Source organism: Oncorhynchus mykiss, chromosome 9 (genome assembly GCF_013265735.2).
Source record: "Oncorhynchus mykiss isolate Arlee chromosome 9, USDA_OmykA_1.1, whole genome shotgun sequence".
Lineage (NCBI taxonomy): Eukaryota > Metazoa > Chordata > Actinopteri > Salmoniformes > Salmonidae > Oncorhynchus > Oncorhynchus mykiss.
In genome coordinates, this window is record NC_048573.1 from 2,886,572 (window position 1) to 2,914,101 (window position 27,530).

At 44.8% G+C, this 27,530-nt stretch overlaps 1 protein-coding gene across 3 annotated transcripts; it reads right to left on the bottom strand.

The window, feature by feature from the left end:
• On the bottom strand, nucleotides 1–27,139 carry LOC110531340 (tripartite motif-containing protein 2). 3 transcript variants are annotated; one of them, XM_036987052.1, is made up of 16 exons: nucleotides 26,980–27,139; nucleotides 21,790–22,303; nucleotides 21,136–21,287; nucleotides 20,708–20,888; nucleotides 20,274–20,430; nucleotides 17,399–17,501; nucleotides 10,806–10,944; nucleotides 10,270–10,449; nucleotides 9,289–9,481; nucleotides 8,660–8,763; nucleotides 8,404–8,571; nucleotides 2,945–3,113; nucleotides 2,720–2,790; nucleotides 2,421–2,561; nucleotides 1,282–1,413; nucleotides 1–1,205 (listed from the first exon to the last, which is right to left on the bottom strand). In XM_036987052.1, the coding sequence occupies exons 2-16, from the start codon at nucleotides 21,883–21,885 to the stop codon at nucleotides 1,185–1,187; spliced, it is 2,007 nt and encodes a 668-aa protein (XP_036842947.1). In that variant the 5' UTR covers nucleotides 21,886–22,303; nucleotides 26,980–27,139; the 3' UTR covers nucleotides 1–1,184. The 3 variants fall into 3 exon arrangements, with proteins under 3 accessions (XP_036842947.1, XP_036842946.1, XP_036842948.1); XM_036987051.1 differs by having other exon boundaries at nucleotides 1–1,413; nucleotides 26,980–27,138; XM_036987053.1 differs by lacking the exons at nucleotides 21,790–22,303; nucleotides 26,980–27,139 and having other exon boundaries at nucleotides 1–1,413; nucleotides 20,708–20,878; nucleotides 21,136–21,269.
• Between the last annotated feature and the right edge of the window lie 391 nt (nucleotides 27,140–27,530).

Below are 27,530 nucleotides of genomic sequence, written 5' to 3' on the forward strand. Positions count from 1 at the left end.
TTTTCTAATGAGGGGGTGAGAAACAGCATTGATGAGAGTTAGTTTGCAAATGGTTATTGATCGGTATTAATAATAAGGATAAGTCCCAAATATATATACTCTTCCATGTTATCTTTCAACTGTGTCCGTCTCCCAAATAGCACTTTGTTCCCTACGTAGTGCACTACATAGGGAAGCGATTTGGAAAGCACCCAGTATTTTATTTTCTTCTGAAAAATTGTACTGGTTGAATAAATACCTCATCCAAGTGTAAAGTCACAAGTTGCCTTTTAGCTCAATCAATCAAGTCAACCAATCATCAACAATGAATGAATTGATTGATTTATTAATATATCTGTGGAGTGTTAGAATAACCATAGCCACGTTCTTGAACATTACTGAGCATTCCTTATTGATTTTGCACACAACGATCCTCGAACGAACCATAAATATTATTATTCTATAGAACGTACATTTATCAATATCGTTCTCTAGAACCCATATGAACAATTTGTATCGTTCTTTAGAACCCATATGAACAATTTGTATCGTACTTTAGAAACCATACGAACAATTTGTATCGTTCTTTAGAACCCATACGAACAATTTGTATCGTTCTCTAGAACCCATACGTACAATTTAATATTGTTCTGTAGACTCCATAGGTTTAAGAACAGATTAACAGGTTGAGATTAGTTTGATATTGAGTCAGATTAACAGGTTGAGATTAGTTTGATATTGAGTCAGATTAACAGGTTGAGATTAGTTTGATATTGAGTCAGATTAACAGGTTTCCACGGTGGGATGGGGAGCTGTGACACCATTTTGGCAAGCCGAGAGCTAGGTCTCAGGACCAATGCTCTCACTGTGCAGCTCTGGCCAATAGTAAGGCAGATGAGTGACGTGTCGTCAGTGCAAAGAGAAGAGCAGATTTGATTGGTCGTCATTTAAGTTCACACCAGGAAGTGGTAGACCTTGAAACGGTGATTCTGTCCATCCATCTCTCCATCTCTCTTCTCCCTCCATCCATTCTCCCATACCTCCCTCCCTCTATTACTGTAGGTATCTGTAGACCTTGAAACAGTGGTTCTGTCCATCCATCTCTCCATCTCTCTTCTCACTGCCTCTATTACTGTAGGTATCTGTAGACCTTGAAACAGTGGTTCTGTCCATCCATCTCTCCATCTCTCTTCTCACTCCCTCTATTACTGTAGGTATCTGTAGACCTTGAAACAGTGGTTCTGTCCATCCATCTCTCCATCACTCTTCTCACTCCCTCTATTACTGTAGGTATCTGTAGACCTTGAAGCAGTGGTTCCCAGAGTCGGCCACCACCACGTGTCCATCAGAGGTGAGAGCCAGACCCTGAGGTCCGTAGAGAGGGTCAGCTGATGTGTTGATATAGGACAGGAAGGAGCCACTACCGTCAAACACCTGGAGAGGAGAGGGGGAGGATACTTATGTAAATGTAACACCTGGAGAGAGGGGGGAGGATACTTATGTAAATTAATACTTGGAGAGGAGAAGGGGAGGGTATTTATGTAAATTAACACCTGGAGAGGAGAGGGGGAGGATACTTATGTAAATTAACACCTGGAGAGGAGAGGGGGAGGATACTTATGTAAATTAACACCTGGAGAGGAGAGGGGGAGGATACTTATGTAAATTAACACCTGGAGAGGAGAGGGGGAGGATACTTATGTAAATTAACACCTGGAGAGGAGAGGGGGAGGATACTTATGTAAATTGCTTGCCTGCTTATATGTCGCCTGTATGTCACCTGTATGTCACCTGTATGTCACCTGTATGTCACCTGTATGTCACCTGTATGTCTCCTGTATGTCTCCTGTATGTCACCTGTATGTCTCCTGTATATCAAACAGCGGGTTTGGAATCAAAAATCTCAAATTTGGACTCATCAGACCAAAGGACAGATTTCCACCAGTCTAATGTCCATTGATTGTGTTTCTTGGCCCAAGCAAGTCTCTTCTTCTCATTGGTGTCCTTTAGTAGTGGTTTCTTTGCAGCAAAGGCACACCTGTTAATTTAAATGCTTTTCCAGGTGTTTACCTCATGAAGCTGGTTGAGAGAATGCAAAGAGTGTGCAAAGCTGTCATCAAGGCAAAGGGTGGCTACTTTGAAGAATCTAAAATCTAAACAATATACTGATTTGTTTAACACTTTTTTGGTTACTACATGATTCCATATGTGTTTTTTCATAGTTTTGATGTCTTCACTATTATTCTACAATGTAGAAAAGAGTAAAAAGAAAAACCCTTGAATGAGTGGGTGTGTCCAAACCTATGACTGGTACTGTATATCTATATATATATATATATAACTATACCTGTATGACTGGTACTATATATCTATATATAAAACTATACCTGTATGACTGGTTCTGTATATCTATATAAATATATATATATATAAAACTATACCTGTATGCGGCTGTTGCCCCAGTCGGCTACAATGATGTTCCCGTTCACATCAACGGCCACACCTGTAGGAGCATTAAATTGACCGTTGCCCTCTCCGTTAGATCCAAACTTCAACAGCAGCTCTCCCTCTGGGGTGAACACCTGGGAGGGAGGGAGGGAGGGAAATGGGGACTTTTTTAATTGAACCAGGACTTTTTTCCCATTCATTCTGTTGGTTTAATTAACAAAGGTAATGTTTAGTTGATCCACCAGACCTAGTAAATATTGGGTGGAAGTGTCCTGATAAGTTAGTTGCTTACCTTGACAGAGTGGTTGTGAAAGTCTGTCACTATGATCTCATTGTTGTTGTTGACGGCTGCAAAATGAGGACCTGGTCGGAAGAGAGGAGAGTGGAGGCAAGGAGGTGGAGAGAGAAGGAGAGGTGAAGAGGAAGTGGAGAGAGGAGAGATGAATCATGATCATCACCATCATTATCATTCCCATCATCATCACCATCATGACCCTCAGCATCATCATCAACACACCTGCAAACTGTTTGTCTCCGTTGCCGCGGCTACCGAATTTAGAAACGAGCTTGCCGGTTGGCTGGAAGATGAAGACGGTGCATGCCTTGTTGTCAACGACGATCACATGACCGTTCTGATCCACTGACACGCCCTTCGGTCCCATTAGCCTACCAGAGCCCAGCTTGGCCTGACAGACAGACAGATGACACAACCAATCAGAGGACAGGTAAGCCTGACATACACAACCAATCAGAGGACAGCTTGGTCTGAAAATAGAATAAAGTTACCTGTATGTCACTTTTATGTCACTTATATGTCACCTGTAGATTGTTGTGCTCAGACATTTGGAGGGGTCTATGCCAAAAGTACCCCCCCCCCCAAAAAAAAGATTGCCTGAACAAAAGTGCCATTTTGTTATGTTCCTTATTCTAAAATGGATTATATTAAAAAATGTACTCAGCAATCTAAACACAATATCCTATAGTGACAAAGTGAAAAAACAGGTTTTCCCGAATTTTTTTTGTGAATTTATTTAAAAAAATAAAAAAACAGAAATACTTTATTTGCATAAGTATTCAGACCCTTTGCTATGAAACGTGTAAATATGTGCAGGTGGAAGATGTTTCCATTGATCAACTTGATTGGAGTGGTAAATTCGATTGATTGGACAGGATTTAGAAAGGCACACACCTGTCAGATCAAAAACCAAGCCATGAGGTCGAAGGAATTGTCCATAGAGCTCCGAGACAGGATTGTGTCGAGGTACAGATCTGGGGAAAGGTACCACAACATTTATGAAGCATTGAAGGTCTCGAAGAACACAGTGGCCTCCATCATTCTTAAATGGAAGAAGTTTGGAACTACCAAGACTCTTCCAAGAGCTGGCCTCTGGCAAAACTGAGCAATCGGGGGAGACGGGCCATTGTCAGGGAGGTGACCAAGAACCCGATGGTCACTCTGACAGAGCTCTAGTGTTCCTCTGTGGAGATGGGAGAACCTTCCAGAAGGACAACCAATATTGAACATCTGGAGGAAACCTGGCACCATCCCTAAGGTGAAGCATGGTGGTGGCAGCATGATGCGGGGGGGATGTTTTTCAGCGGCAGGGACTGGGAGACTAGTCAGGATCGATGCAACAATGAACAGAGCAAAGTACAGAGAGATCCTTCATGAAAACCTGCTCCAGAGCGCTTAGGACCTCAGACTGGGGCAAAGGTTCACCTTCCATCAGGACAACAACCCTAAGCACACAGCCAAGACAATGCAGGAGTGGCTTTCGGAAAATTATTTGAATGTCCATTAAGTGGCCTAGCCAAAATAGCTGTGCAGCGACTCTTCCCATCCAACCTGACAGAGCTTGAGAGGATCTGCAGAGAAGAATGGGAGAAACTCCCCAAATATAAGTGTGCCAAGTTTGTAGCGTCATACCCAAGAAGACTCGAGGCTGTAATCGCTGCCAAAGGTGTTTCAACAAATTAGTGAGTAAAGGATCTGAGTACTTATGTAAATGTAATATTTCAGTTGTTTATTTTTTATATATATATATTTTTTTACTGTTTTTGCTTTGTCATTATAGGATTAACCAATAATGTGCAGCTGGCTAGCTAGTAATGATATGCAGCTTCCGGTCAGCTAGCTAGCTAATCAGTAATATGCAGCTGGCTAGTTAGCTAGTTAATAATATAGCTAAAAAAGGAAACAACTTAATACAATTGAACTAAACATGTAGGTTGGGGAGGAGCATCCTCCTCAGTGAATTTCATAAAAATGAAGTGGCGACTCCGGGATGCTGGCCAAAGAAAAAGCCATATCTCAGACTGGCCAACAAAAAGAAAAGATTAAGATAGGCAAAAGAACACAGACACTGGACAGAGGTACTTTGCCTAGAAGGCCTTCATCCCGGAGACACCTCTTCACTGTTGACGTTGAGACTGGTGTTTTGCAGGCACTATTTATTAATCAAGCTGCCAGCTGAGGACTTGTGAGGCGTCTGTTTCTAAAACTAGTGTGTGCTGTTCTGTGAAGGGAGTAGTACACAGCGTTGTACGAGATCTTCAGTTTCTTGGCAATTTCTCGCAATTGCTAGCCTTCATTTCTCAGAACAAGAATAGACTGATGAGTTTCAGAAGAAAGTTATTTGTTTCTGGCCATTTTGAGCCTGTAATCAAACCCACAAATGCTGATGCTCCAGATACTCAACTAGTCTAAAGAAGGCCAGTTTTACTGCTTCTTTAATCAGGACAACAGTTTTCAGCTTTGCTAACATAATTTCAAAAGGGTTTTCTAATGATCAATTAGCCTTTTAAAACGATAAACTTGGATTAGCTAACACAACGTGCCATTGGAACACAGGAGTGATGGTTGCTGATAATGGGCCTCTGTACGCCTGTCTAAATATTCCATTAAAAAAATCAGTCGTTTCCAGCTACAATAGTCATTTACAACATTAACAATGTCTACACTGGATTTCTGATCATTTTGATGTTATTTTAACGGACAAAACAATGTGCTTTTCTTTCAAAAACATTTATAAACTTTTGAACGGTAGTTGTTGTATTTTTTTTTTTTTAATTCACGTACTTAGCTAGCAAATGCAGCTAGCTAATTTAGCCTGCTCAAACAACCGGCTCAAACAGAGAGAGATGCTATGTTAGCTAGCTGGCTATGGCTATCCAACAGAGAGGGATGCTATGTTAGCTAGCTGTCTATGGCTATCCAACAGAGAGGGATGCTATGTTAGCTAGCTGGCTATGGCTATCCAACAGAGAGGGATGCTATGTTAGCTAGCTGGCTATGGCTATCCAACAGAGAGGGATGCTATGTTAGCTGGCTGGCTATAACAGAGGGATGCTATGTTAGCTAGCTGGCTATAACAGAGGGATGCTATGTTAGCTAGCTGGCTATAACAGAGGGGTGCTATTGTAGCTAGCTGGCTATAACAGAGGGATGCTATGTTAGCTAACTGGTTATAACAGAGGGATGCTATGTTAGCTAGCTGGCTATAACAGAGGGATGCTATGTTAGCTAGCTGGCTATAACAGAGGGATGCTATGTTAGCTAGCTGGCTATAACAGAGGGATGCTATGTTAGCTAACTGGCTATAACAGAGGGATGCTATGTTAGCTAGCTGGCTATAACAGAGGGATGCTATGTTAGCTAGCTGGCTATAACAGAGGGATGATATGTTAGCTAGCTGGCTATAACAGAGGGATGCTATGTTAGCTAGCTGGCTATAACAGAGGGATGCTATGTTAGCTAGCTGGCTATAACAGAGAGATGCTATGTTAGCTAGCTGGCTATAACAGAGGGATGCTATGTTAGCTAACTGGCTATAACAGAGGGATGCTATGTTAGCTAGCTGGCTATAACAGAGGGATGCTATGTTAGCTAACTGGTTATAACAGAGGGATGCTATGTTAGCTAGCTGGCTATAACAGAGGGATGCTATGTTAGCTAGCTGGCTATAACAGAGGGATGCTATGTTAGCTAGCTGGCTATAACAGAGGGATGATATGTTAGCTAGCTGGCTATAACAGAGGGATGCTATGTTAGCTAGCTGGCTATAACAGAGGGATGCTATGTTAGCTAGCTGGCTATAACAGAGGGATGCTATGTTAGCTAGCTGGCTATAACAGAGGCATGCTATGTTAGCTAACTGGCTATAACAGAGGGATGCTATGTTAGCTAACTGGCTATAACAGAGGGATGCTATGTTAGCTAGCTGACTATGGCTATCCAACACTGGAACTCTTCTAAGTCAAGGTAAGCTTTTGGTTTTATTAATGTATTGCCACCGGGTCCTGCACGTGTAACTGCTAAACTGTTTGCTGACTGTACACTGTACTGCATGATCGTAGCGGGTTTTCTAACGCGTTGGTTCCAGTAGCTATTTTCACTATGAAGTTAGCTAATAATGGTGACAATGATGTAGGCTGTGTGTAGCGGTTAGCGGTTACGGTTTCGCCTGGTCACAGAGAGCTGATGTGTTGTGCAGTGAAGTCCACAAGCGAAGGGAAAATGTGAGTGGAGGATGATGGGAGAAGGAATTATAAAACAATAAAAGGGATCATGCAGTTTGTATGTGGCTGCTATGACAGTGAACTGTGTTTGCGTGTGATCAGGGGTGTATTCATTCTACCAATTCTTTAAAAAAAAAAGAACATTTTATTAAATGGAAGCAAAGGATAAACATACCTGAATTTGTCCAATAGAAACTCTCGCTTGAAACTGCTAGACTAATGATTACAACCTATGTCAGGTAGATGCAGGCAATAGTGTTAAAGGCGGTATTGTGTCACTTTCTGACACCTTGATTACTCAAGATCCTCTCGACCTGCGTTGTAAACTTTCATTCCTAAGCTTTAGGTTGTAGCAACCTCATGATGGGGAACATTTGTAGTTACCTAAACCCATCACTGTTACATTGAGCTGGGTGACTATGAATCATCCAGTATACTGTAATAGAAATACGGTCATGCTGATGAAAATAATGATGGTCCTCCCTCATCTCGAACGGCACCGACCTCCTCCGGTGTTGGAACACAGGAGAACATGTATCAAAGCCCCTGTGACAATAACATTAGTCTCTGTGTATGGGATGAATCCTTCACGGCAGAAGACTGAAAATGAAACATCATTCTCACTCGGCATTAACTTTATTTTTCTGACTTTCTTGACTGAGCGCTGTGTCGTCGATGGCGCCATATGAATTCAGGGTAAAAGCTGTGTAACGTTGCATTAAATGTTTGCAAAAAATGTGATTCATCCAGAAGACCAAGATCAATATTCACACACGGTAACGTTAGCTAGCTAACTTCTGTGTTTTTGACAGAAGAAGCCCCTCTCTTGTTCTAATGTCGGAGGTTACATATGGACGTACCAGATTAATAAACGATCGTTTGCCCATTGTAATAAGATCGCCATGTGACGTTATGGGGCCAAGAAAGTAGATTTAAAGTGACATTAAAAAATGTTATAATAAAAAATTCAAAAAACACCAATCTGAAAGTTTGTTTTTCTGTAGGGAAGATGCTCAGGTACCCTTAGACCTCTATCTGTGCACGTGCCTGCCTATATGTCGCCTGTATGTCTCCTGTATGTCACCTGTATGTCTCCTGTAAATCACCTGTATGTCTCCTGTATGTCTCCTGTAAATCACCTGTATGTCTCCTGTATGTCACCTGTATGTCACCTGTATGTCACCTGTATGTCTCCTGTAAATCACCTGTAAATCACCTGTATGTCTCCTGTATGTCACCTGTATGTCACCTGTATGTCTCCTGTATGTCTCCTGTATGTCACCTGTATGTCACCTGTATGTCTCCTGTAAATCACCTGTATGTCTCCTGTATGTCTCCTGTATGTCTCCTGTATGTCACCTCTTTGTCTCCTGTATGTCCCCTGTATGTCTCCTGTATGTCCCCTGTATGTCCCCTGTATGTTCCTATATGTCCCCTATATGTCCCCTGTATGTTCACCTTGTATTTGCCCTCGCTGGAGAAGATGCTGACCCACTTGTTGTCGTAGTCGGCGATGATGATGTCACCGTTGGGGTGAACAGCCACACCCGTTGGTCGTTGGAGTTGACCTGGCGACCGACCCCTCACCCCAAAACGACTGTTAAATTCCCCCTCATTAGAGAAGATCTGTCCGGGGGTGGGACAGACACACACACACAAACGATCAAAATTGGTGTGTGTGTGTGTGTGTGTGTGTGTGTGTGTGTGTGTTTACCTGGACACACTGGTTATTGCTGTCTGCTATTAGAATCCTGCCATTGGAGGACGCCGATACACCCTGCAGGTTAGTAAACTCTCCTTTATTTCTCCCCTTAGTACCTGGAGTGCACAGAGTGAAAACATTATTCATGGAGAAACTAGAGCTAGAGAGAGAAATAAAGAGAGAAGCAGACAGAGAGAGAAGCAGACAGAGAGAGAAGCAGACAGAGAGAGAAGCAGACAGAGAGAGAAGCAGACAGAGAGAGAAGCAGACAGAGAGAGAAGCAGACAGAGAAAGAAGCAGAGAGAGAGAGAGAGAGAGAGAGAGAGAGAGAGAGAACGAGAGAGAGAACGAGAACGAGAGAGAGAGAGAACGAGAGAGACAGACAGACAGACAGACAGACAGACAGACAAAGAAAGAGAAACAGACAGAGAGAAAAACAGACAGAGAGAAAAGCAGACAGAGAGAGAAACAAACAGAGAGAGAAACAAACAGAGAGAGAGACAAACAGAGAGAGACAGACAGACAGCGAGAGAGAGAGACAGAGAGAGAGAGAAACAGACAGACAGAGAGAGAGACAGACAGAGAGAGAGAGAAACAGAGAGAGAAAAATAAATAAAAATGGACAGATCTCCCTCTCTCACCGATCCTGAAGATAAGATCATCTTCGATGGGATTCTCTTTGCGTCTGGGTGTTCCCAGGGCACTGCCTGTCCTCCTGGACCCCTTCTTCTTACTCCCAGGGGACTTTCCTCTCCGCTTAGCCCCCTCAGAGGAGCCTGTAGACGGGGTGGCGGTGGCCGTCAGAGAGGTGGCGGTGGTGGTGGGAGGAGACTCCTGAAAAATACATTGAACATGGAGTTAGAGGGACGGTAGACGGTCCTCCCAAAAAAAACTTTCCATCATCCTAATTTAAAACCATCTTCTCTGCATTCCTTCTCTTGTTTCCCCTCCCTCCTGCCCTCTATTTTTCACAACCCCTCTCCCTGCAGTAAATCTTGCAGTGTATTCTGGGTAGCAGTGATGCTGTCTTGTTATTGTTGAGCCATGACTTGGCTCAGTCTCTGAGTCTCTCTCTCTATATATATATATATATATCTATATAGAGAGAGAGAGACTCAGAGACTGAGCCAAGTCATGGCTCAACAATAATATATTTCACCCAGTGGATATGAGAGTTTATCAAAATTGGGTTTGTTTTCTAATTCTTTGTGGGTCTGTGTAATCTGAGGGGAATATGTGTCTCTAAAATGGTCATACATTTGTCAGGAGGTTTAAAAAGTGCAGCTCAGTTTCCACCTCATTTTGTGGCCAGTGTGCACATAGCCTGTCTTCTCTTGAGAGCCATGTCTGCCTACGGCGGCCTTTCTCAATAGCAAGGCTATTCTCACTGAGTCTGAACCTTGATCCAAACTTAAGGAAAGCTTTGACTGTCACAGTGGTCAGGTATCCTGTCACTGTGTACTTTCTGTTTAGGGCCAAATACTATTTCTAGTTTGCTCATTTTTTTTGTTGAGTCTCTCCAATGTGTCAAGTAATTATCTTTTTGTTTTCTCATGATTTGGTTGGGTCTAATTGTGTTGCTGTCCTGGGGCTCTGTGCGGTCTCTCTCCATTTCTCATTACCTCAGGGTCAGGGGACCTGGTAACTCTGAGTCTGAAGGGACTTCCTTTGATGTGTTGGTCATAGAGCCGGAGAGCCAATGAAAACTCTCCTTCCTTGTTTACAGTGTAAACAAAATCATATGTTCCGTTCTTATAGTCGAGTATCTCTCCGTCCGCCACGCTGCCATCTGGAGTACACACCTGGAAGGAGATATAACAACACTATTTATCCATGTGTGGTAATTAGTTTAGTGTAACGTAGCATAGCTTAGCATAGTGTAGCATACATTCATTTATTTTATCTTAGTTTAACGTAACTTAGCATAGCATAGCATACATTCATTTATTTTATCTTAGTTTAACGTAACGTAGCATAGCTTAGCATAGCGTAGCATACATTCATTTATTTTATCTTAGTTTAGCGTAACGTAGCATAGCTTAGCATAGCGTAGCATACATTCATTTATTTTATCTTAGTTTAGCGTAATGTAGCATAGCGTAGCATACATTAGCTTAGTTTGTTTCAGTTTAGCTGAACGTGCGTGTCGGCCCCCCACCTCAGCAGACAGGATGGCATTGCCGCTCCTGCATGGTCCGCCGGCCTTGTCTCTGGTCATTATGGTTACGCAGGCTGGGAGACCCACGATGCACTGCTCCAGTCCCACACCCGACGCCTCACTCTGGCTCGCCACCGCGCTTGGGACGACAATCATGATGTCATTATTTTTATTTAATTTATATGACTTGTTTCATTTAATTTTTAATACAAAAAATACATTTTGTTCATTCAGAATTTATTTGTTTATTCATATTTTATCTCTGATACCAGCAGCAAGTTCACGTCCCACCATTCCATCGCTCCTCCCGGGACGTGAATCAGCCACCTTTCGGATACTGGTCCACCTGACGACACTGACCTGGTAGTGATGATAGACCCCATCTGATATAGACTGACCTGGTAGTGATGATGGACCCCAGCTGATATAGACTGACCTGGTAGTGATGATGGACCCCAGCTGATATAGACTGACCTGGTAGTGATAACGGTTCCCAGCTGATATAGACAGACCTGGTAGTGATGATAGACCCCATCTGATATAGACTGACCTGGTAGTGATGATGGACCCCAGCTGATATAGACTGACCTGGTAGTGATGATGGACTCCAGCTGATATAGACTGACCTGGTAGTGATAACGGTTCCCAGCTGATATAGACAGACCTGGTAGTGATGATAGACCCCATCTGATATAGACTGACTTGGTAGTGATGATGGACCCCAGCTGATATAGACTGACCTGGTAGTGATGATGGACCCCAGCTGATATAGACTGACCTGGTAGTGATAACGGTTCCCAGCTGATATAGACTGACCTGGTAGTGATGATAGAACCCATCTGATATAGAATGGCCTGGTAGTGATGATGGTCCAACGCTGATATAGACTGACCTGGTAGTGATGATGGACCCCAGCTGATATAGACTGACCTGGTAGTGATAACGGTTCCCAGCTGATATAGACTGACCTGGTAGTAATGACGGTTCCCAGCTGATACAGACTGACCTGGTAGTGATGACGGTTCCCAGCTGATATAGACTGACCTGGTAGTGATGACGGTTCCCATCTGATACAGACTGACCTGGTAGTGATGATAGACCCTATCTGATATAGACTGACCTGGTAGTGATGATAGGCCCCATCTGATATAGACTGACCTGGTAGTAATGACAGTTCCCAGCTGATACAGACTGACCAGGTAGTAATGACGGTTCCCAGCTGATACAGACTGACCTGGTAGTGATGATAGACCTCAGCTGATATAGACTGACCTGGTAGTGATGATGGACCCCAGCTGATATAGACTGACCTGGTAGTGATGATGGACCCCAGCTGATATAGACTGACCTGGTAGTGATGATGGACCCCAGCTGATATAGACTGACCTGGTAGTGATAACGGTTCCCAGCTGATATAGACAGACCTGGTAGTGATGATAGACCCCATCTGATATAGACTGACCTGGTAGTGATGATGGACCCCAGCTGATATAGACTGACCTGGTAGTGATGATGGACCCCAGCTGATATAGACTGACCTGGTAGTGATAACGGTTCCCAGCTGATATAGACTGACCTGGTAGTGATGATAGAACCCATCTGATATAGACTGGCCTGGTAGTGATGATGGTCCAACGCTGATATAGACTGACCTGGTAGTGATGATGGACCCCAGCTGATATAGACTGACCTGGTAGTGATAACGGTTCCCAGCTGATATAGACTGACCTGGTAGTAATGACGGTTCCCAGCTGATACAGACTGACCTGGTAGTGATGACGGTTCCCAGCTGATATAGACTGACCTGGTAGTGATGACGGTTCCCATCTGATACAGACTGACCTGGTAGTGATGATGGTCCCCATCTGATATAGACTGACCTGGTAGTGATGATAGACCCTATCTGATATAGACTGACCTGGTAGTGATGATAGACCCCATCTGATATAGACTGACCTGGTAGTAATGACAGTTCCCAGCTGATACAGACTGACCAGGTAGTAATGACGGTTCCCAGCTGATACAGACTGACCTGGTAGTGATGATAGACCTCAGCTGATATAGACTGACCTGGTAGTGATGATGGACCCCAGCTGATATAGACTGACCAGGTAGTGATGATAGACCTGGGCTGATATAGACTGACCTGGTAGTGATGATGGACCCCAGCTGATATAGACTGACCTGGTAGTGATGATAGACCTGAGCTGATATAGACTGACCTGGTAGTGATGATGGACCCAATCTGATATAGACTGACCTGGTAGTGATGATGGACCTCAGCTGATATAGACTGACCTGGAAGTGATGACAGTTCCCATCTGATATAGACTGACCTGGTAGTGATGACAGTTCCCATCTGATATAGACTGACCTGGTAGTGATGACAGTTCCCATCTGATATAGACTGACCTGGTAGTGATGACGGTTCCCATCTGATATAGACTGACCTGGTAGTGATGACGGTTCCCAGCTGATATAGACTGACCTGGTAGTGATGACGATTCCCATCTGATATAGACTGACCTGGTAGTGATGATGGACCCAATCTGATATAGACTGACCTGGTAGTGATGATGGACCCCAGCTGATATAGACTGACCTGGTAGTGGTGACAGTCCCCAGCTGATATAGACTGACCTGGTAGTGATGATGGTTCCCATCTGATATAGACTGACCTGGTAGTGATGATGGACCCCAGCTGATATATACTGACCTGGTAGTGATGACAGTTCCCATCTGATATAGACTGAACTGGTAGTGATGATGGACCCCAGCTGATATAGACTGACCTTGTAGTGATAACGGTTCCCAGCTGATATAGACTGACCTGGTAGTGATAACGGTTCCCAGCTGATATAGACAGACCTGGTAGTGATGATAGACCCCATCTGATATAGACTGACCTGGTAGTGATGATGGACCCCAGCTGATATAGACTGACCTGGTAGTGATGATGGACCCCAGCTGATATAGACTGACCTGGTAGTGATAACGGTTCCCAGCTGATATAGACAGACCTGGTAGTGATGATAGACCCCATCTGATATAGACTGACCTGGTAGTGTTGATGGACCCCAGCTGATATAGACTGACTTGGTAGTGATGATGGACCCCAGCTGATATAGACTGACCTGGTAGTGATAACGGTTCCCAGCTGATATAGACAGACCTGGTAGTGATGATAGACCCCATCTGATATAGACTGACCTGGTAGTGATGATGGACCCCAGCTGATATAGACTGACCTGGTAGTGATGATGGACCCCAAATGATATAGACTGACCTGGTAGTGATAACGGTTCCCAGCTGATATAGACTGACCTGGTAGTGATGATAGAACCAATCTGATATAGACTGGCCTGGTAGTGATGATGGTCCAACGCTGATATAGACTGACCTGGTAGTGATGATGGACCCCAGCTGATATAGACTGACCTGGTAGTTATAAACGGTTCCCAGCTGATATAGACTGACCTGGTAGTAATGACGGTTCCCAGCTGATACAGACTGACCTGGTAGTGATGACGGTTCCCAGCTGATATAGACTGACCTGGTAGTGATGACGGTTCCTATCTGATACAGACTGACCTGGTAGTGATGATGGTCCCCATCTGATATAGACTGACCTGGTAGTGATGATAGACCCCATCTGATATAGACTGACCTGGTAGTAATGACAGTTCCCAGCTGATACAGACTGACCAGGTAGTAATGACGGTTCCCAGCTGATACAGACTGACCTGGTAGTGATGATAGACCTCAGCTGATATAGACTGACCTGGTAGTGATGATGGACCCCAGCTGATATAGACTGACCAGGTAGTGATGATAGACCTGAGCTGATATAGACTGACCTGGTAGTGATGATGGACCCCAGCTGATATAGACTGACCTGGTAGTGATGATAGACCTGAGCTGATATAGACTGACCTGGTAGTGATGATGGACCCAATCTGATATAGACTGACCTGGTAGTGATGATGGACCCAATCTGATATAGACTGACCTGGTAGTGATGATGGACCTCAGCTGATATAGACTGACCTGGAAGTGATGACAGTTCCCATCTGATATAGACTGACCTGGTAGTGATGACAGTTCCCATCTGATATAGACTGACCTGGTAGTGATGACAGTTCCCATCTGATATAGACTGACTTGGTAGTGATGACGGTTCCCATCTGATATAGACTGACCTGGTAGTGATGACGGTTCCCAGCTGATATAGACTGACCTGGTAGTGATGACGATTCCCATCTGATATAGACTGACCTGGTAGTGATGATGGACCCAATCTGATATAGACTGACCTGGTAGTGATGACGGTTCCCAGCTGATATAGACTGACCTGGTAGTGATGATGGACCCCAGCTGATATAGACTGACCTGGTAGTGGTGACAGTCCCCAGCTGATATAGACTGACCTGGTAGTGATGATGGTTCCCATCTGATATAGACTGACCTGGTAGTGATGATGGTTCCCATCTGATATAGACTGACCTGGTAGTGATGATGGACCCCAGCTGATATAGACTGACCTGGTAGTGATGATAGACCCCAGCTGATATAGACTGACCTGGTAGTGATGATGGTCCCCAGCTGATATAGACTGACCTGGTAGTGATGATGGTTCCCATCTGATATAGACTGACCTGGTAGTGATGATGGACCCCAGCTGATATAGACTGACCTGGTAGTGATGACAGTTCCCATCTGATATAGACTGAACTGGTAGTGATGATGGACCCCAGCTGATATAGACTGACCTTGTAGTGATAACGGTTCCCAGCTGATATAGACTGACCTGGTAGTGATAACGGTTCCCAGCTGATATAGACAGACCTGGTAGTGATGATAGACCCCATCTGATATAGACTGACCTGGTAGTGATGATGGACCCCAGCTGATATAGACTGACCTGGTAGTGATGATGGACCCCAGCTGATATAGACTGACCTGGTAGTGATAACGGTTCCCAGCTGATATAGACAGACCTGGTAGTGATGATAGACCCCATCTGATATAGACTGACCTGGTAGTGATGATGGACCCCAGCTGATATAGACTGACCTGGTAGTGATGATGGACCCCAGCTGATATAGACTGACCTGGTAGTGATAACGGTTCCCAGCTGATACAGACTGACCAGGTAGTAATGACGGTTCCCAGCTGATACAGACTGACCTGGTAGTGATGATGGACCCAATCTGATATAGACTGACCTGGTAGTGATGATGGACCCCAGCTGATATAGACTGACCTGGTAGTGATAACGGTTCCCAGCTGATATAGACTGACCTGGTAGTAATGACGGTTCCCAGCTGATACAGACTGACCTGGTAGTGATGACGGTTCCCAGCTGATATAGACTGACCTGGTAGTGATGACGGTTCCCATCTGATACAGACTGACCTGGTAGTGATGATGGTCCCCATCTGATATAGACTGACCTGGTAGTGATGATAGACCCTATCTGATATAGACTGACCTGGTAGTGATGATAGACCCCATCTGATATAGACTGACCTGGTAGTAATGACAGTTCCCAGCTGATACAGACTGACCAGGTAGTAATGACGGTTCCCAGCTGATACAGACTGACCTGGTAGTGATGATAGACCTCAGCTGATATAGACTGACCTGGTAGTGATGATGGACCCCAGCTGATATAGACTGACCTGGTGGTGATGATGGACTCCAGCTGATATAGACTGACCAGGTAGTGATGATAGACCTGAGCTGATATAGACTCACCTGGTAGTGATGATGGACCCCAGCTGATATAGACTGACCTGGTAGTGATGATAGACCTGAGCTGATATAGACTGACCTGGTAGTGATGATGGACCCAATCTGATATAGACTGACCTGGTAGTGATGATGGACCTCAGCTGATATAGACTGACCTGGAAGTGATGACAGTTCCCATCTGATATAGACTGACCTGGTAGTGATGACAGTTCCCATCTGATATAGACTGACCTGGTAGTGATGACAGTTCCCATCTGATATAGACTGACCTGGTAGTGATGACGGTTCCCATCTGATATAGACTGACCTGGTAGTGATGACGGTTCCCAGCTGATATAGACTGACCTGGTAGTGATGACGATTCCCATCTGATATAGACTGACCTGGTAGTGATGATGGACCCAATCTGATATAGACTGACCTGGTAGTGATGACGGTTCCCAGCTGATATAGACTGACCTGGTAGTGATGATGGACCCCAGCTGATATAGACTGACCTGGTAGTGATGATGGTTCCCATCTGATATAGACTGACCTGGTAGTGATGATGGACCCCAGCTGATATAGACTGACCTTGTAGTGATAACGGTTCCCAGCTGATATAGACTGACCTGGTAGTGATGATGGACCCCAGCTGATATAGACTGACCTGGTAGTGATGATGGACCCCATCTGATATAGACTGACCTGGTAGTGATGATAGACCCCATCTGATATAGACTGACCTGGTAGTGATGATGGACCCCAGCTGATATAGACTGACCTGGTAGTGATGACGGTTCCCAGCTGATATAGACTGACCTGGTAGTGATGACGGTTCCCAGCTTATATAGACTGACCTGGTAGTGATGATAGTCCCCAGTTTGTGGATAGACTTTCTCAGCCCCTCTGTCTCCATCAGTAAATCCAGCTGATCGTTCTCCTCAGCCTGGAACGGTAGTCCTACCGGAAACACACATGTTAAAAACGGTAGCCCTACCAGAATACACATGTTATTAAAAACGGTAGCCCTACCAGAATACACATGTTATTAAAAACGGTAGCCCTACTGGAAATATACACGTTAAAATGGTAGCCCTACTGGAAATATACACGTTAAAATGGTAGCCCTACTGGAAATATACACGTTAAAATGGTAGCCCTACTGGAAATATACACGTTAAAATGGTAGCCCTACCAGAAATATACACGTTAAAATGGTAGCCCTACTGGAAATATACACGTTAAAATGGTAGCCCTACTGGAAATATACACGTTAAAATGGTAGCCCTACTGGAAATATACACGTTAAAATGGTAGCCCTACTGGAAATATACACGTTAAAATGGTAGCCCTACTGGAAATATACACGTTAAAATGGTAGCCCTACTGGAAATATACACGTTAAAATGGTAGCCCTACTGGAAATATACACGTTAAAATGGTAGCCCTACTGGAAATATACACGTTAAAATGGTAGCCCTACCAGAAATATACACGTTAAAATGGTAGCCCTACTGGAAATATACACGTTAAAATGGTAGCCCTACTGGAAATATACACGTTAAAATGGTAGCCCTACTGGAAATATACACGTTAAAATGGTAGCCCTACTGGAAATATACACGTTAAAATGGTAGCCCTACTGGAAATATACACGTTAAAATGGTAGCCCTACTGGAAATATACACGTTAAAATGGTAGCCCTACTGGAAATATACACGTTAAAATGGTAGCCCTACTGGAAATATACACGTTAAAATGGTAGCCCTACTGGAAATACACACGTTAAAATGGTAGCCCTACCAGAATATACATGTTATTAAAAACGGTAGCCCTACCGGAAATACACACGTTAAAATGGTAGCCCTACTGGAAATATACACGTTAAAATGGTAGCCCTACCAGAAATATACACATTAAAATGGTAGCCCTACTGGAAATATACACGTTAAAATGGTAGCCCTACTGGAAATATACACGTTAAAATGGTAGCCCTACTGGAAATATACACGTTAAAATGGTAGCCCTACTGGAAATATACACGTTAAAATGGTAGCCCTACTGGAAATACACACGTTAAAATGGTAGCCCTACCAGAATATACATGTTATTAAAAACGGTAGCCCTACCGGAAATACACACGTTAAAATGGTAGCCCTACTGGAAATACACACGTTAAAATGGTAGCCCTACTGGAAATATACACGTTAAAATGGTAGCCCTACCAGACTGTACAAAAATATAAAAATATGTTTATTTCAAGAGCAAAAAAAAAAATCCTAGAAATGTTCCATATGCACAAAATATTATTTCTCTCAAATGTTGTGGAGAAATTACACAGGTGCACCTTGTGCTGGGGGAAAATAAAATAATTTTTTTTAAATGTGAAGTTTTATCACACAATACAATGCCACAGATGTCTCAAGTTTAGAAGGAGCGTGCAGTTGTCATGCTGACACCAGAGCTCTTTCCAGAGAATTTATTGTTCCTTTTTCTACCATAAGCCGCCTGCCTCTAACATCGTTTTTAGAGAATTTGGCAGTACGTCCAACCGGCCTCACAACAGAAGACCATGTGTAACCCCGCCAGCTCAGGACCTTCACATCCGGCTTCTTTATCTGCAGGACTGTCTGAGGGGAGGGGGGGGGGGGGGGGGGGGGGGGGGGGGTACAGAGGAGTATTTCTGTCTGTAATAAAGCCCTTTTCTGGGGATAAACTCAATCTGGTTGGTTGGGCCTGGCTCCCAAGTGGCTGGGCCTGGCTCCACAGTGGCTGGCCTTTTCCCTCTAAGGACCACCCATGGCTACACTCTTGACCAGTCGTGAAATCCATAGATAATGGGCTAAATAATTAATTAACTAAGGAATTGAATTCGATTGAACGATTTCCTTATATGAACTGTAATTCAGTAAAATATTTTAAATTGTTGCATGTTTCGTTTATATTTTTATTCAGTAATCATGTTAAAAACCGTAGCCTTACCAGAAATAAACATATTTATAACAGTAGCCATACAGGAAATAAACATGTTAAAAACAGTAGCCATACAGGAAATAAACATGTTAAAAACAGTAGCCATACAGGAAATAAACATGTTAAAAACAGTAGCCATACAGGAAATAAACATGTTTATAACAGTAGCCATACAGGAAATAACCATGTTTATAACAGTAGCCATACAGGAAATAAACATGTTTATAACAGTAGCCATACAGGAAATAAACATATTTATAACAGTAGCCATACAGGAAATAAACATGTTTAAATTAGTAGCCATACAGGAAATAAACGTGTTTTATAAATGTATCCATACAGGAAATAAACATATTTATAACAGTAGCCATACAGGAAATAAACATGTTTAAAACAGTAGCCCAGGTTATCAAGTTATTTCACATTAGCCTGGCGGACCAACGCATGTGATTCACAATGCAGGGAGTGCTGTGACCACACTGGTCTGGAAAGGAGGCCATTTCCTAATGCAATATTAGCTCAGAATATGGTTCTCTTGTTGTCCAACCATTGTAATAGAAGGGGGCGGGGCTCAGAGGCTGTGTGTGTTTGAGTGAGAGGAGAGCCAACCAGTAAAAGAACAGCTCCCCTTCATTATCAACGCATTGTGCCAACAACATCAAACATCCTTTCCAGACTCTGAAGACAGGAGGACTTTAAAAGTTAGGTGTTAGCCTAATTTCACATGCCATGGAATGGAACATGTTACAATTTACAGACCTTGGCTGGCCAGATCCCTCAGCCTCTCCCCAAGGCCTCTCTCAGCCTGCAGGCTCGCGGCGCGGGCCTCCACGCTCAGGGCCTTCTCTGTCTGGGTACATGTGTCAACGATACCCCCCTGGCCATGGAGTAAGGTGTCCAGCTGGGCCTGCAAGACCTGGGGAGAGAGACAGAGAGAGAGACAGAGACAGAGAGAGAGAGAGAGAGAGAGAGACAGAGACAGAGACAGAGACAGAGACAGAGAGACAGAGACAGAGAGAGAGAGACAGAGAGAGATACAGAGAGAGAGAGAGAGAGAGAGACAGAGACAGAGAGAGACAGAGAGAGACAGAGACAGAGACAGAGAGAGAGACAGAGAGAGAGAGAGAGAGAGAGAGAGATATGTAGGACTATTTTTGTACTCCCTCCCTCCCCACTCTTTCATTCCTCCCTACCTTCTGTTTCAGTCCGTAGGTGACCTCTAGCTCCATCAGTAGGACACTCTTCCTGACGTCCAGGGTCTTGTGGAGCTCTTCGAAGCTGACGTGGATGTCCTCCTCGATCAAAGCTCTCTGATTGGTCAGCTGCTGTAGGATCTCTCTCAGAGACACCAGGGCCTCCGAGATCTGAGGCAGTCTTGACGTAAGCACACACACACACACACACAGATCAGAGGACACACACACAGATCAGAGAGGGTGTGGGGGAAGGTGAGAGAGAGAGAGAGAGAGAGAGAGAGAGACAGATAAACAGAGAGACAGAGACAGAGAGAGGAAGAGAGAAAACGATGGGGTGGGGGGAATGAAATTTGACAATAAAACAGTGAACAATACCTGTTCTGTGCAGCAGTCAGTCTCTCCTGTGTGTGTGTGTGTGTGTGTACCTGTTCTGTGCAGCAGTCAGTCTCTCCTGCAGGCCGTCTCTGTGTGTCCCCAGAGCTGCTAATAACGGTCCCGTGGGGTGGTCTGCATGCTCCCCCAACGCACACACCTCACACACACACACCTCACACCCTGAACAGTACAGCTCCGTCACCTGGTGACAACACACATACACATCGTTAACATGTCTGTGGATGAGGAGTGTGTGTGTGTGTGTGTGTGTGTGTGTGTGGGGGGGGGGGGGGGGGGGGGGGGGGTTGTGTGTGGAGGGTTGTGTGTGTGAAGGAGGGGGTGTGGAGGGTTGTGTGTGTGGAGTGTGTGAAGGGGGGGTGGAGGGTTGTGTGTGTGGAGAAGGAGTGTGTGGAGGGGGGGGGGGGGTTGTGTGTGTGAAGGAGGAGTGTGTGGAGGGGGGGTTTGGAGGGTTGTGTGTGTGTGGAGAGGGGGTGTGGAGGGGGGGGTGTGGAGGGTTGTGTGTGTGGAGGAGGGTGGAGGGTTGTGTGTGGAGGGTTGTGTGTGTGGAGAGGGGGTGTGGAGGGTTGTGTGTGTGGAGAGGGGGTGTGGAGGGTTGTGTGTGTGGAGGGGGGGGTGTGGAGGGTTGGGGGGAGGGGAGGAGGATGAGTGTGTGGGGGGATGGGAAGGGTGTGTGTCTGTCCTACCTTGCCAGTGTGTGTGTGACAGGCCAGTCCCGATAGATTCTCCAGTACTGTACACTCCTCATTACTGCTGTCAGGTGACGGATGTCCCGCCTCCATCAGGCCAGTCCACACCCCTTTCTGTACACCGGCGCACAGACACACCCCTTTCTGCAGTCAGGGGGAGGGGCCAGACAAACAGACACACCCCTTTTACTGCAGCTAAAGGAGGGACTGCAGTAAATCTGGACGGGTTCACCTCAGGACTGCAGTAACTCTGGACGGATTCACCTCAGGACCGCAGTAACTCTGGACGGATTCACCTCAGGACCGCAGTAACTCTGGACGGATACACCTCAGGACCGCAGTAACTCTGGACGGATTCACCTCAGGACTGCAGTAACTCTGGACGGATTCACCTCAGGACCGCAGTAACTCTGGACGGATTCACCTCAGGACTGCAGTAACTCTGGACGGATACACCTCAGGACCGCAGTAACTCTGGACGGATTCACCTCAGGAATGGAAACTCATTGTCCTACATGGAGATATGGGACACGTGGGTTAGAGAGATACTTCTGGAGGTCCTGATCAATAACGACGAGGAGCGGAGACACAGCTTCATGATGTCTTTCTGTTAAAGAACCTTAAAGAAGCTTTAACCTCATATGTTTTACCATGAGACAAACACAGACATACGGGATTTATTATTTATGTTGAAGGGGTTCTCTCTGGTCACTTCTACTGATATAATCCTGATATAATCCTGATATAATCCTGATATAATCCTGATATAATACTGATATAATCCTGATATAATCCTGATATAATCCTGATATAATCCCCCCTCCACTTGACTGGTATGAGAGAAAATCTGTAAAATACATATTAATACACATAGCTATTTGAAAAGTAATCAGACCCCTTGACTTTTCCCACATTTTGTTATTTTACAGCCTTATTCTAAAATTGGATCAAATTGTTTTTCCCTCAACAATATGTATAAACTATATCCCGTAATGACAAAGCAAAAAACAGTTTTTTTTTAAACTTGTTACAAACTTATAAAAAAAAAAAATGAAATATCACATTAACTCGGTACTTTGTTGAAGCACCTTTGACAGAGATTCCAGCCTCGAGTCTTCTTGGGTATGACGCTACAAGCTTGGCACACCTGTATTTGGGGAGTTTCTCCCATTCTTCTCTGCAGATCCTCTGAAGCTCTGTCAGGTTGGATGGGGAGCGTCGAATCATTTTGCACGCCCAATTTTTCAGTTTTTGATTTGTTAAAAAAAGTTTGAAATATCCAATAAATGTCGTTCCACTTCATGATTGTGTCCCACTTGTTGTTGATTCTTCACAAAAAAAATACAGTTTTATATCTTTATGTTTTGAAGCCTGAAATGTGGCAAAAGGTCGCAAAGTTCAAGGGGGCCGAATACTTTGGCAAGGCACTGTATATAGAAAAAAATATATATAGGTCACAAAATGTCTGTCAATAGAGTGGCTCTGGTTCCTATGGTAACACTGGGAGGAAAAGAAAAAAGGAAACGCCCACACAAATCTAAAGTCTTCCAATCACGTGCTTTCTACTCTCTACCCCCAATTCCACGACACAGTGAATATGAATGAAATAGGGTAAAACACATTTCCTAAAGAGGGGAGATTATGGTAATGTTGAGCTAGCAGAGCTGGTGTTCATTTCCATCGTCCTAATTAATATATATGGAAATATATATACAGTGCTCAAAAAAATAAAGGGAACACTAAAATAACACATCCTAGATCTGAATGAATGAAATATTATTATTAAATACTTTTTTCTTTACATAGTTGAATGTGCTGACAACAAAATCACACAAAAATGATCAATGGAAATCAAATGTATCAACCCATGGAAGTCTGGATTTGGAGTCACACTCAAAATTAAAGTGGAAAACCACTACTACAGGCTGATCCAACTTTGATGTAATGTCCTTAAAACAAGTCAAAATGAGGCTCAGTAGTGTGTGTGGCCTCCACGTGCCTGTATGACCTCCCTACAACGCCTGGGCATGGCGGATGGTCTCCTGAGGGATCTCCTCCCAGACCTGGACTAAAGCATCCGCCAACTCCTGGACAGTCTGTGGTGCAACGTGGCGTTGGTGGATGGAGCGAGACATGATTTCCCAGCTGTGCTCAATTGGATTCAGGTCTGGGGAACGGGCGGGCCAGTACATAGCGTCAATGCCTTCTTCTTGCAGGAACTGCTGACACACTCCAGCCACATGAGGTCTAGCATTGTCTTGCATTAGGAGGAACCCAGGGCCAACCGCACCAGCATATGGTCTCACAAGGGGTCTGAGGATCTCATCTTGGTACCTAATGGCAGTCAGGCTACCTCTGCGGCCCACCAAAGAAATGCCACCCCACACCATGACTGACCCACCTCCAAACTGGTCATGCTGGAGGATGTTGCAGGCAGCAGAACGTTCTCCATGGCGTCTCCAGACTCTGTCACGTCTGTCACGTGCTCAGGGTGAATCTGCTTTCATCTGTAAAGAGCACAGGGCGCCAGTGGCGAATTTGCCAATCTTGGTGTTCTCTGGCAAATGCCAAACGTCCTGCACGGTGTTGGGCTGTAAGCACAACCCCCACCTGTGGACGTTTGGCCCTCATACCACCCTCATGGAGTCTGTTTCTGACCGTTTCAGCAGACACATGCACATTTGTGGCCTGCTGGAGGTCATTTTGCAGGGCTCTGGCAGTGCTCCTCCTGCTCCTCCTTGCACAAAGGCGGAGGTAGCGGTCCTGCTGCTGGGTTGTTGCCCTCCTACGGTCTCCTCCACGTCTCCTGATGTACTGGCCTGTCTCCTGGTAGCGCCTCCATGCTCTGGACACTACGCTGACAGACACAGCAAACCTTCTTGCCACAGCTCGCATTGATGTGCCATCCTGAATGAGCTGCACTACCTGAGCCACTTGTGTGGGTTGTAGACTCCGTCTCATGCGACCACTAGAGTGAAAGCACCGCCAGCATTCAAAAGTGACCAAAACATCAGCCAGGAAGCATAGGAACTGAGAAGTGGTCTGGTCACCACCTGCAGATCCACTCCTTTATTGGGGGTGTCTTGTTAATTGCCTATAATTTCCACCTGTTGTCTATTCCATTTGCACAACAGCATGTGAAATTTATTGTCAATAAGTGTTGCTTTTTAAGTGGACAGTTTGATTTCACAGAAGTGTGATTGACTTGGAGTTACATTGTGTTGTTTAAGTGTTCCCTTTATTTTTTTGAGCAGTGTATATAGGTCACAAAATGTCTGTCAATAGAGTGGCTCTGGTTCCTATGGTAACACTGGGAGGAAAAGAACAGGGAAACGCCCACACAAATCTAAAGTCTTCCAATCACGTGCTTTCTACTCTCTACCCCCAATTCCACGACACAGTGAATATGAATGAAATAGGGTAAAACACATTTCCTAAAGAGGGGAGATTATGGTAATGTTGAGCTAGCAGAGCTGGTGTTCATTTCCATCGTCCTAATTTAACACCATCTTCCCTGCTTTGCGTTCCTTCTCTTGTTTCCCCTCCCTCCTTCCCACTATTTTTCTCAACCCCTCTCCCTGCAGTAAATCTTGCAGTGTATTCTGGGTAGCAGCGAGGCTGTCGTGTTTTTGTCGAGCCATGACTTGGCTGAGTGTGTCTGTCACTGACAGATGGTCTCTCTCTCACTCACTCACTCTCTCACTCACTCACTCACTCACTCACTCACTCACTCACTCACTCACTCACTCACTCACTCACATTGAGGTAATATGTGTGTGTTGATGATGAGTTTGAGTTGGTTAGAGGAATTATTTGAATCAGCTGTGTGGTGCTAGGGGGCAAAAAAAACAAAAACGTGGGGCCCCAGGACCGAGGGAATCCCCTCTAAATAACCTGACGGATGCAGTGCACATCTCTACCCTATTACTTATGGGCCCTGGTCAAAGTAGTGCACTATGTAGGGTATATAATGCCATTTGGCCCTGGTCAAAGTAGTGCACTATATAGGGAATATAATGACATTTGGCCCTGGTCAATAGTAGTGCACTATATAGGGAATATAATGACATTTGGCCCTGGTCAATAGTAGTGCACTATATAGGGAATATAATGACATTTGGGAAGATGATAAGTTTATTGTCCAGGCCCTGAGCAAATGTGCGTGACAAATGGCATCCTATTCTCTTTATAGGGCACTACTATTGACCAGGACCAAATGGCATTATATTCCCTTTGTAGTGCACTACTTTTACCAGGACCAAATGGCATTATATTCCCTTTGTAGTGCACTACTTTTACCAGGACCAAATGGCATTATATTCCCTTTGTAGTGCACTACTTTTACCAGGACCAAATGGCATTATATTCCCTATATAGTGCACTACTTTTACCAGGACCAAATGGCATTATATTCCCTTTGTAGTGCACCATCTTGACCAGAGCCCTGATATCCCTGATTACTATCTGAGGAAATGACGCACATTCCACCTCCGAGCTGCAGTTGCCGCCTTGTAAAGATCTCTAGCGCAGGCCTCACGCAAACACACACACACACACACACACACACACACACACACACACACACACACACACACACACACACACACAGGGAGAATCGCAGACCGCTCTGAAAGGCCTGAGACAGAACAGAACTCCATCCGTCCCTCCCTCTCTATTCACATCCCTCTCATTCTCCCTTCTTCCCTCCTTCTCTCCCTCCTTCTCTCCCTCCCCTCTTCTCTCCTTTTCCCATCACAATCCCTCTCTTTCTGCCTTCTTCCCTCCTTCTCTCCCTCCCCTCTTCCCCTCTTCTCTCCTTTTCCCATCACAATCCCTCTCCCTCCCCTCTTCCCCTCTTCTCTCATTTTCCCATCACAATCCCTCCCTCTCCCTCCCCTCTTCTCTCCTTTTCCCATCACAATCCCTCTCTCCCTCCCCTCTTCCTCTCTTCTCTCCTTTTCCCATCACAATCCTTCTCTCCCTCCCCTCTTCCCCTCTTCTCTCCTTTTCCCATCACAATCCTTCTCTCCCTCCCCTTCTTCCCTCCTCCCCTTCTCCAACCCTTTCTCCCTCCCCCCTTTCTCAGGAAAACACACTGTGACACAGATGCTACTGTCATCATCCCTCCTTCTCTTTCTCTCCACTATCTTTCCATCCCCCTCTCCTCTCCATCTCCTGTAGACTTACTGTGTTGCCTGGTTGTTGTGGTGATAGTAGTACCTCTGGATATTCCACGGTGGATCCATCTTTATAGTGATAAAGGCCAGGTCTATCCGTCCGTGTGTTATGCTGCTCGGTCTGAGGGAGAGAGAGGAGATCGCTACGGCAACAGAGATGGAGAGAGAGAGAGATGAAACAGAGCTGCAGCAGGAAACAGAGGGGGGGGGACTAGGGACTGGCTACACGGGCAGCAGCCATTCAGAAATAAAAGAGAGGATAGAGGCAGCTGATTGGTTGGTTGATGAGCTCACTTAGTCTCTCTCAAGTGCTCTCTCTCTCTCTGTCTCTCTCGCTCTGTCTGTTTCTTTCTCTCTTTCTCTGTCTCTGTGTGTTTCTCTCTCTGTCTCTCTGTCTCTCCTCCCCCTCCCTCTCTATTGTCATATGTGGCAATAAGGGTTACTGTAATTTGTGTACAGCTAGCCTAGCAGTTAAGAGCATTGGGCCAGTTAACTAAAGATTGCTTGTTCAAATCCCAGAGTCGACTAGGTGAAAAATCTGTTGAAGGGCCCTTGAGCAAA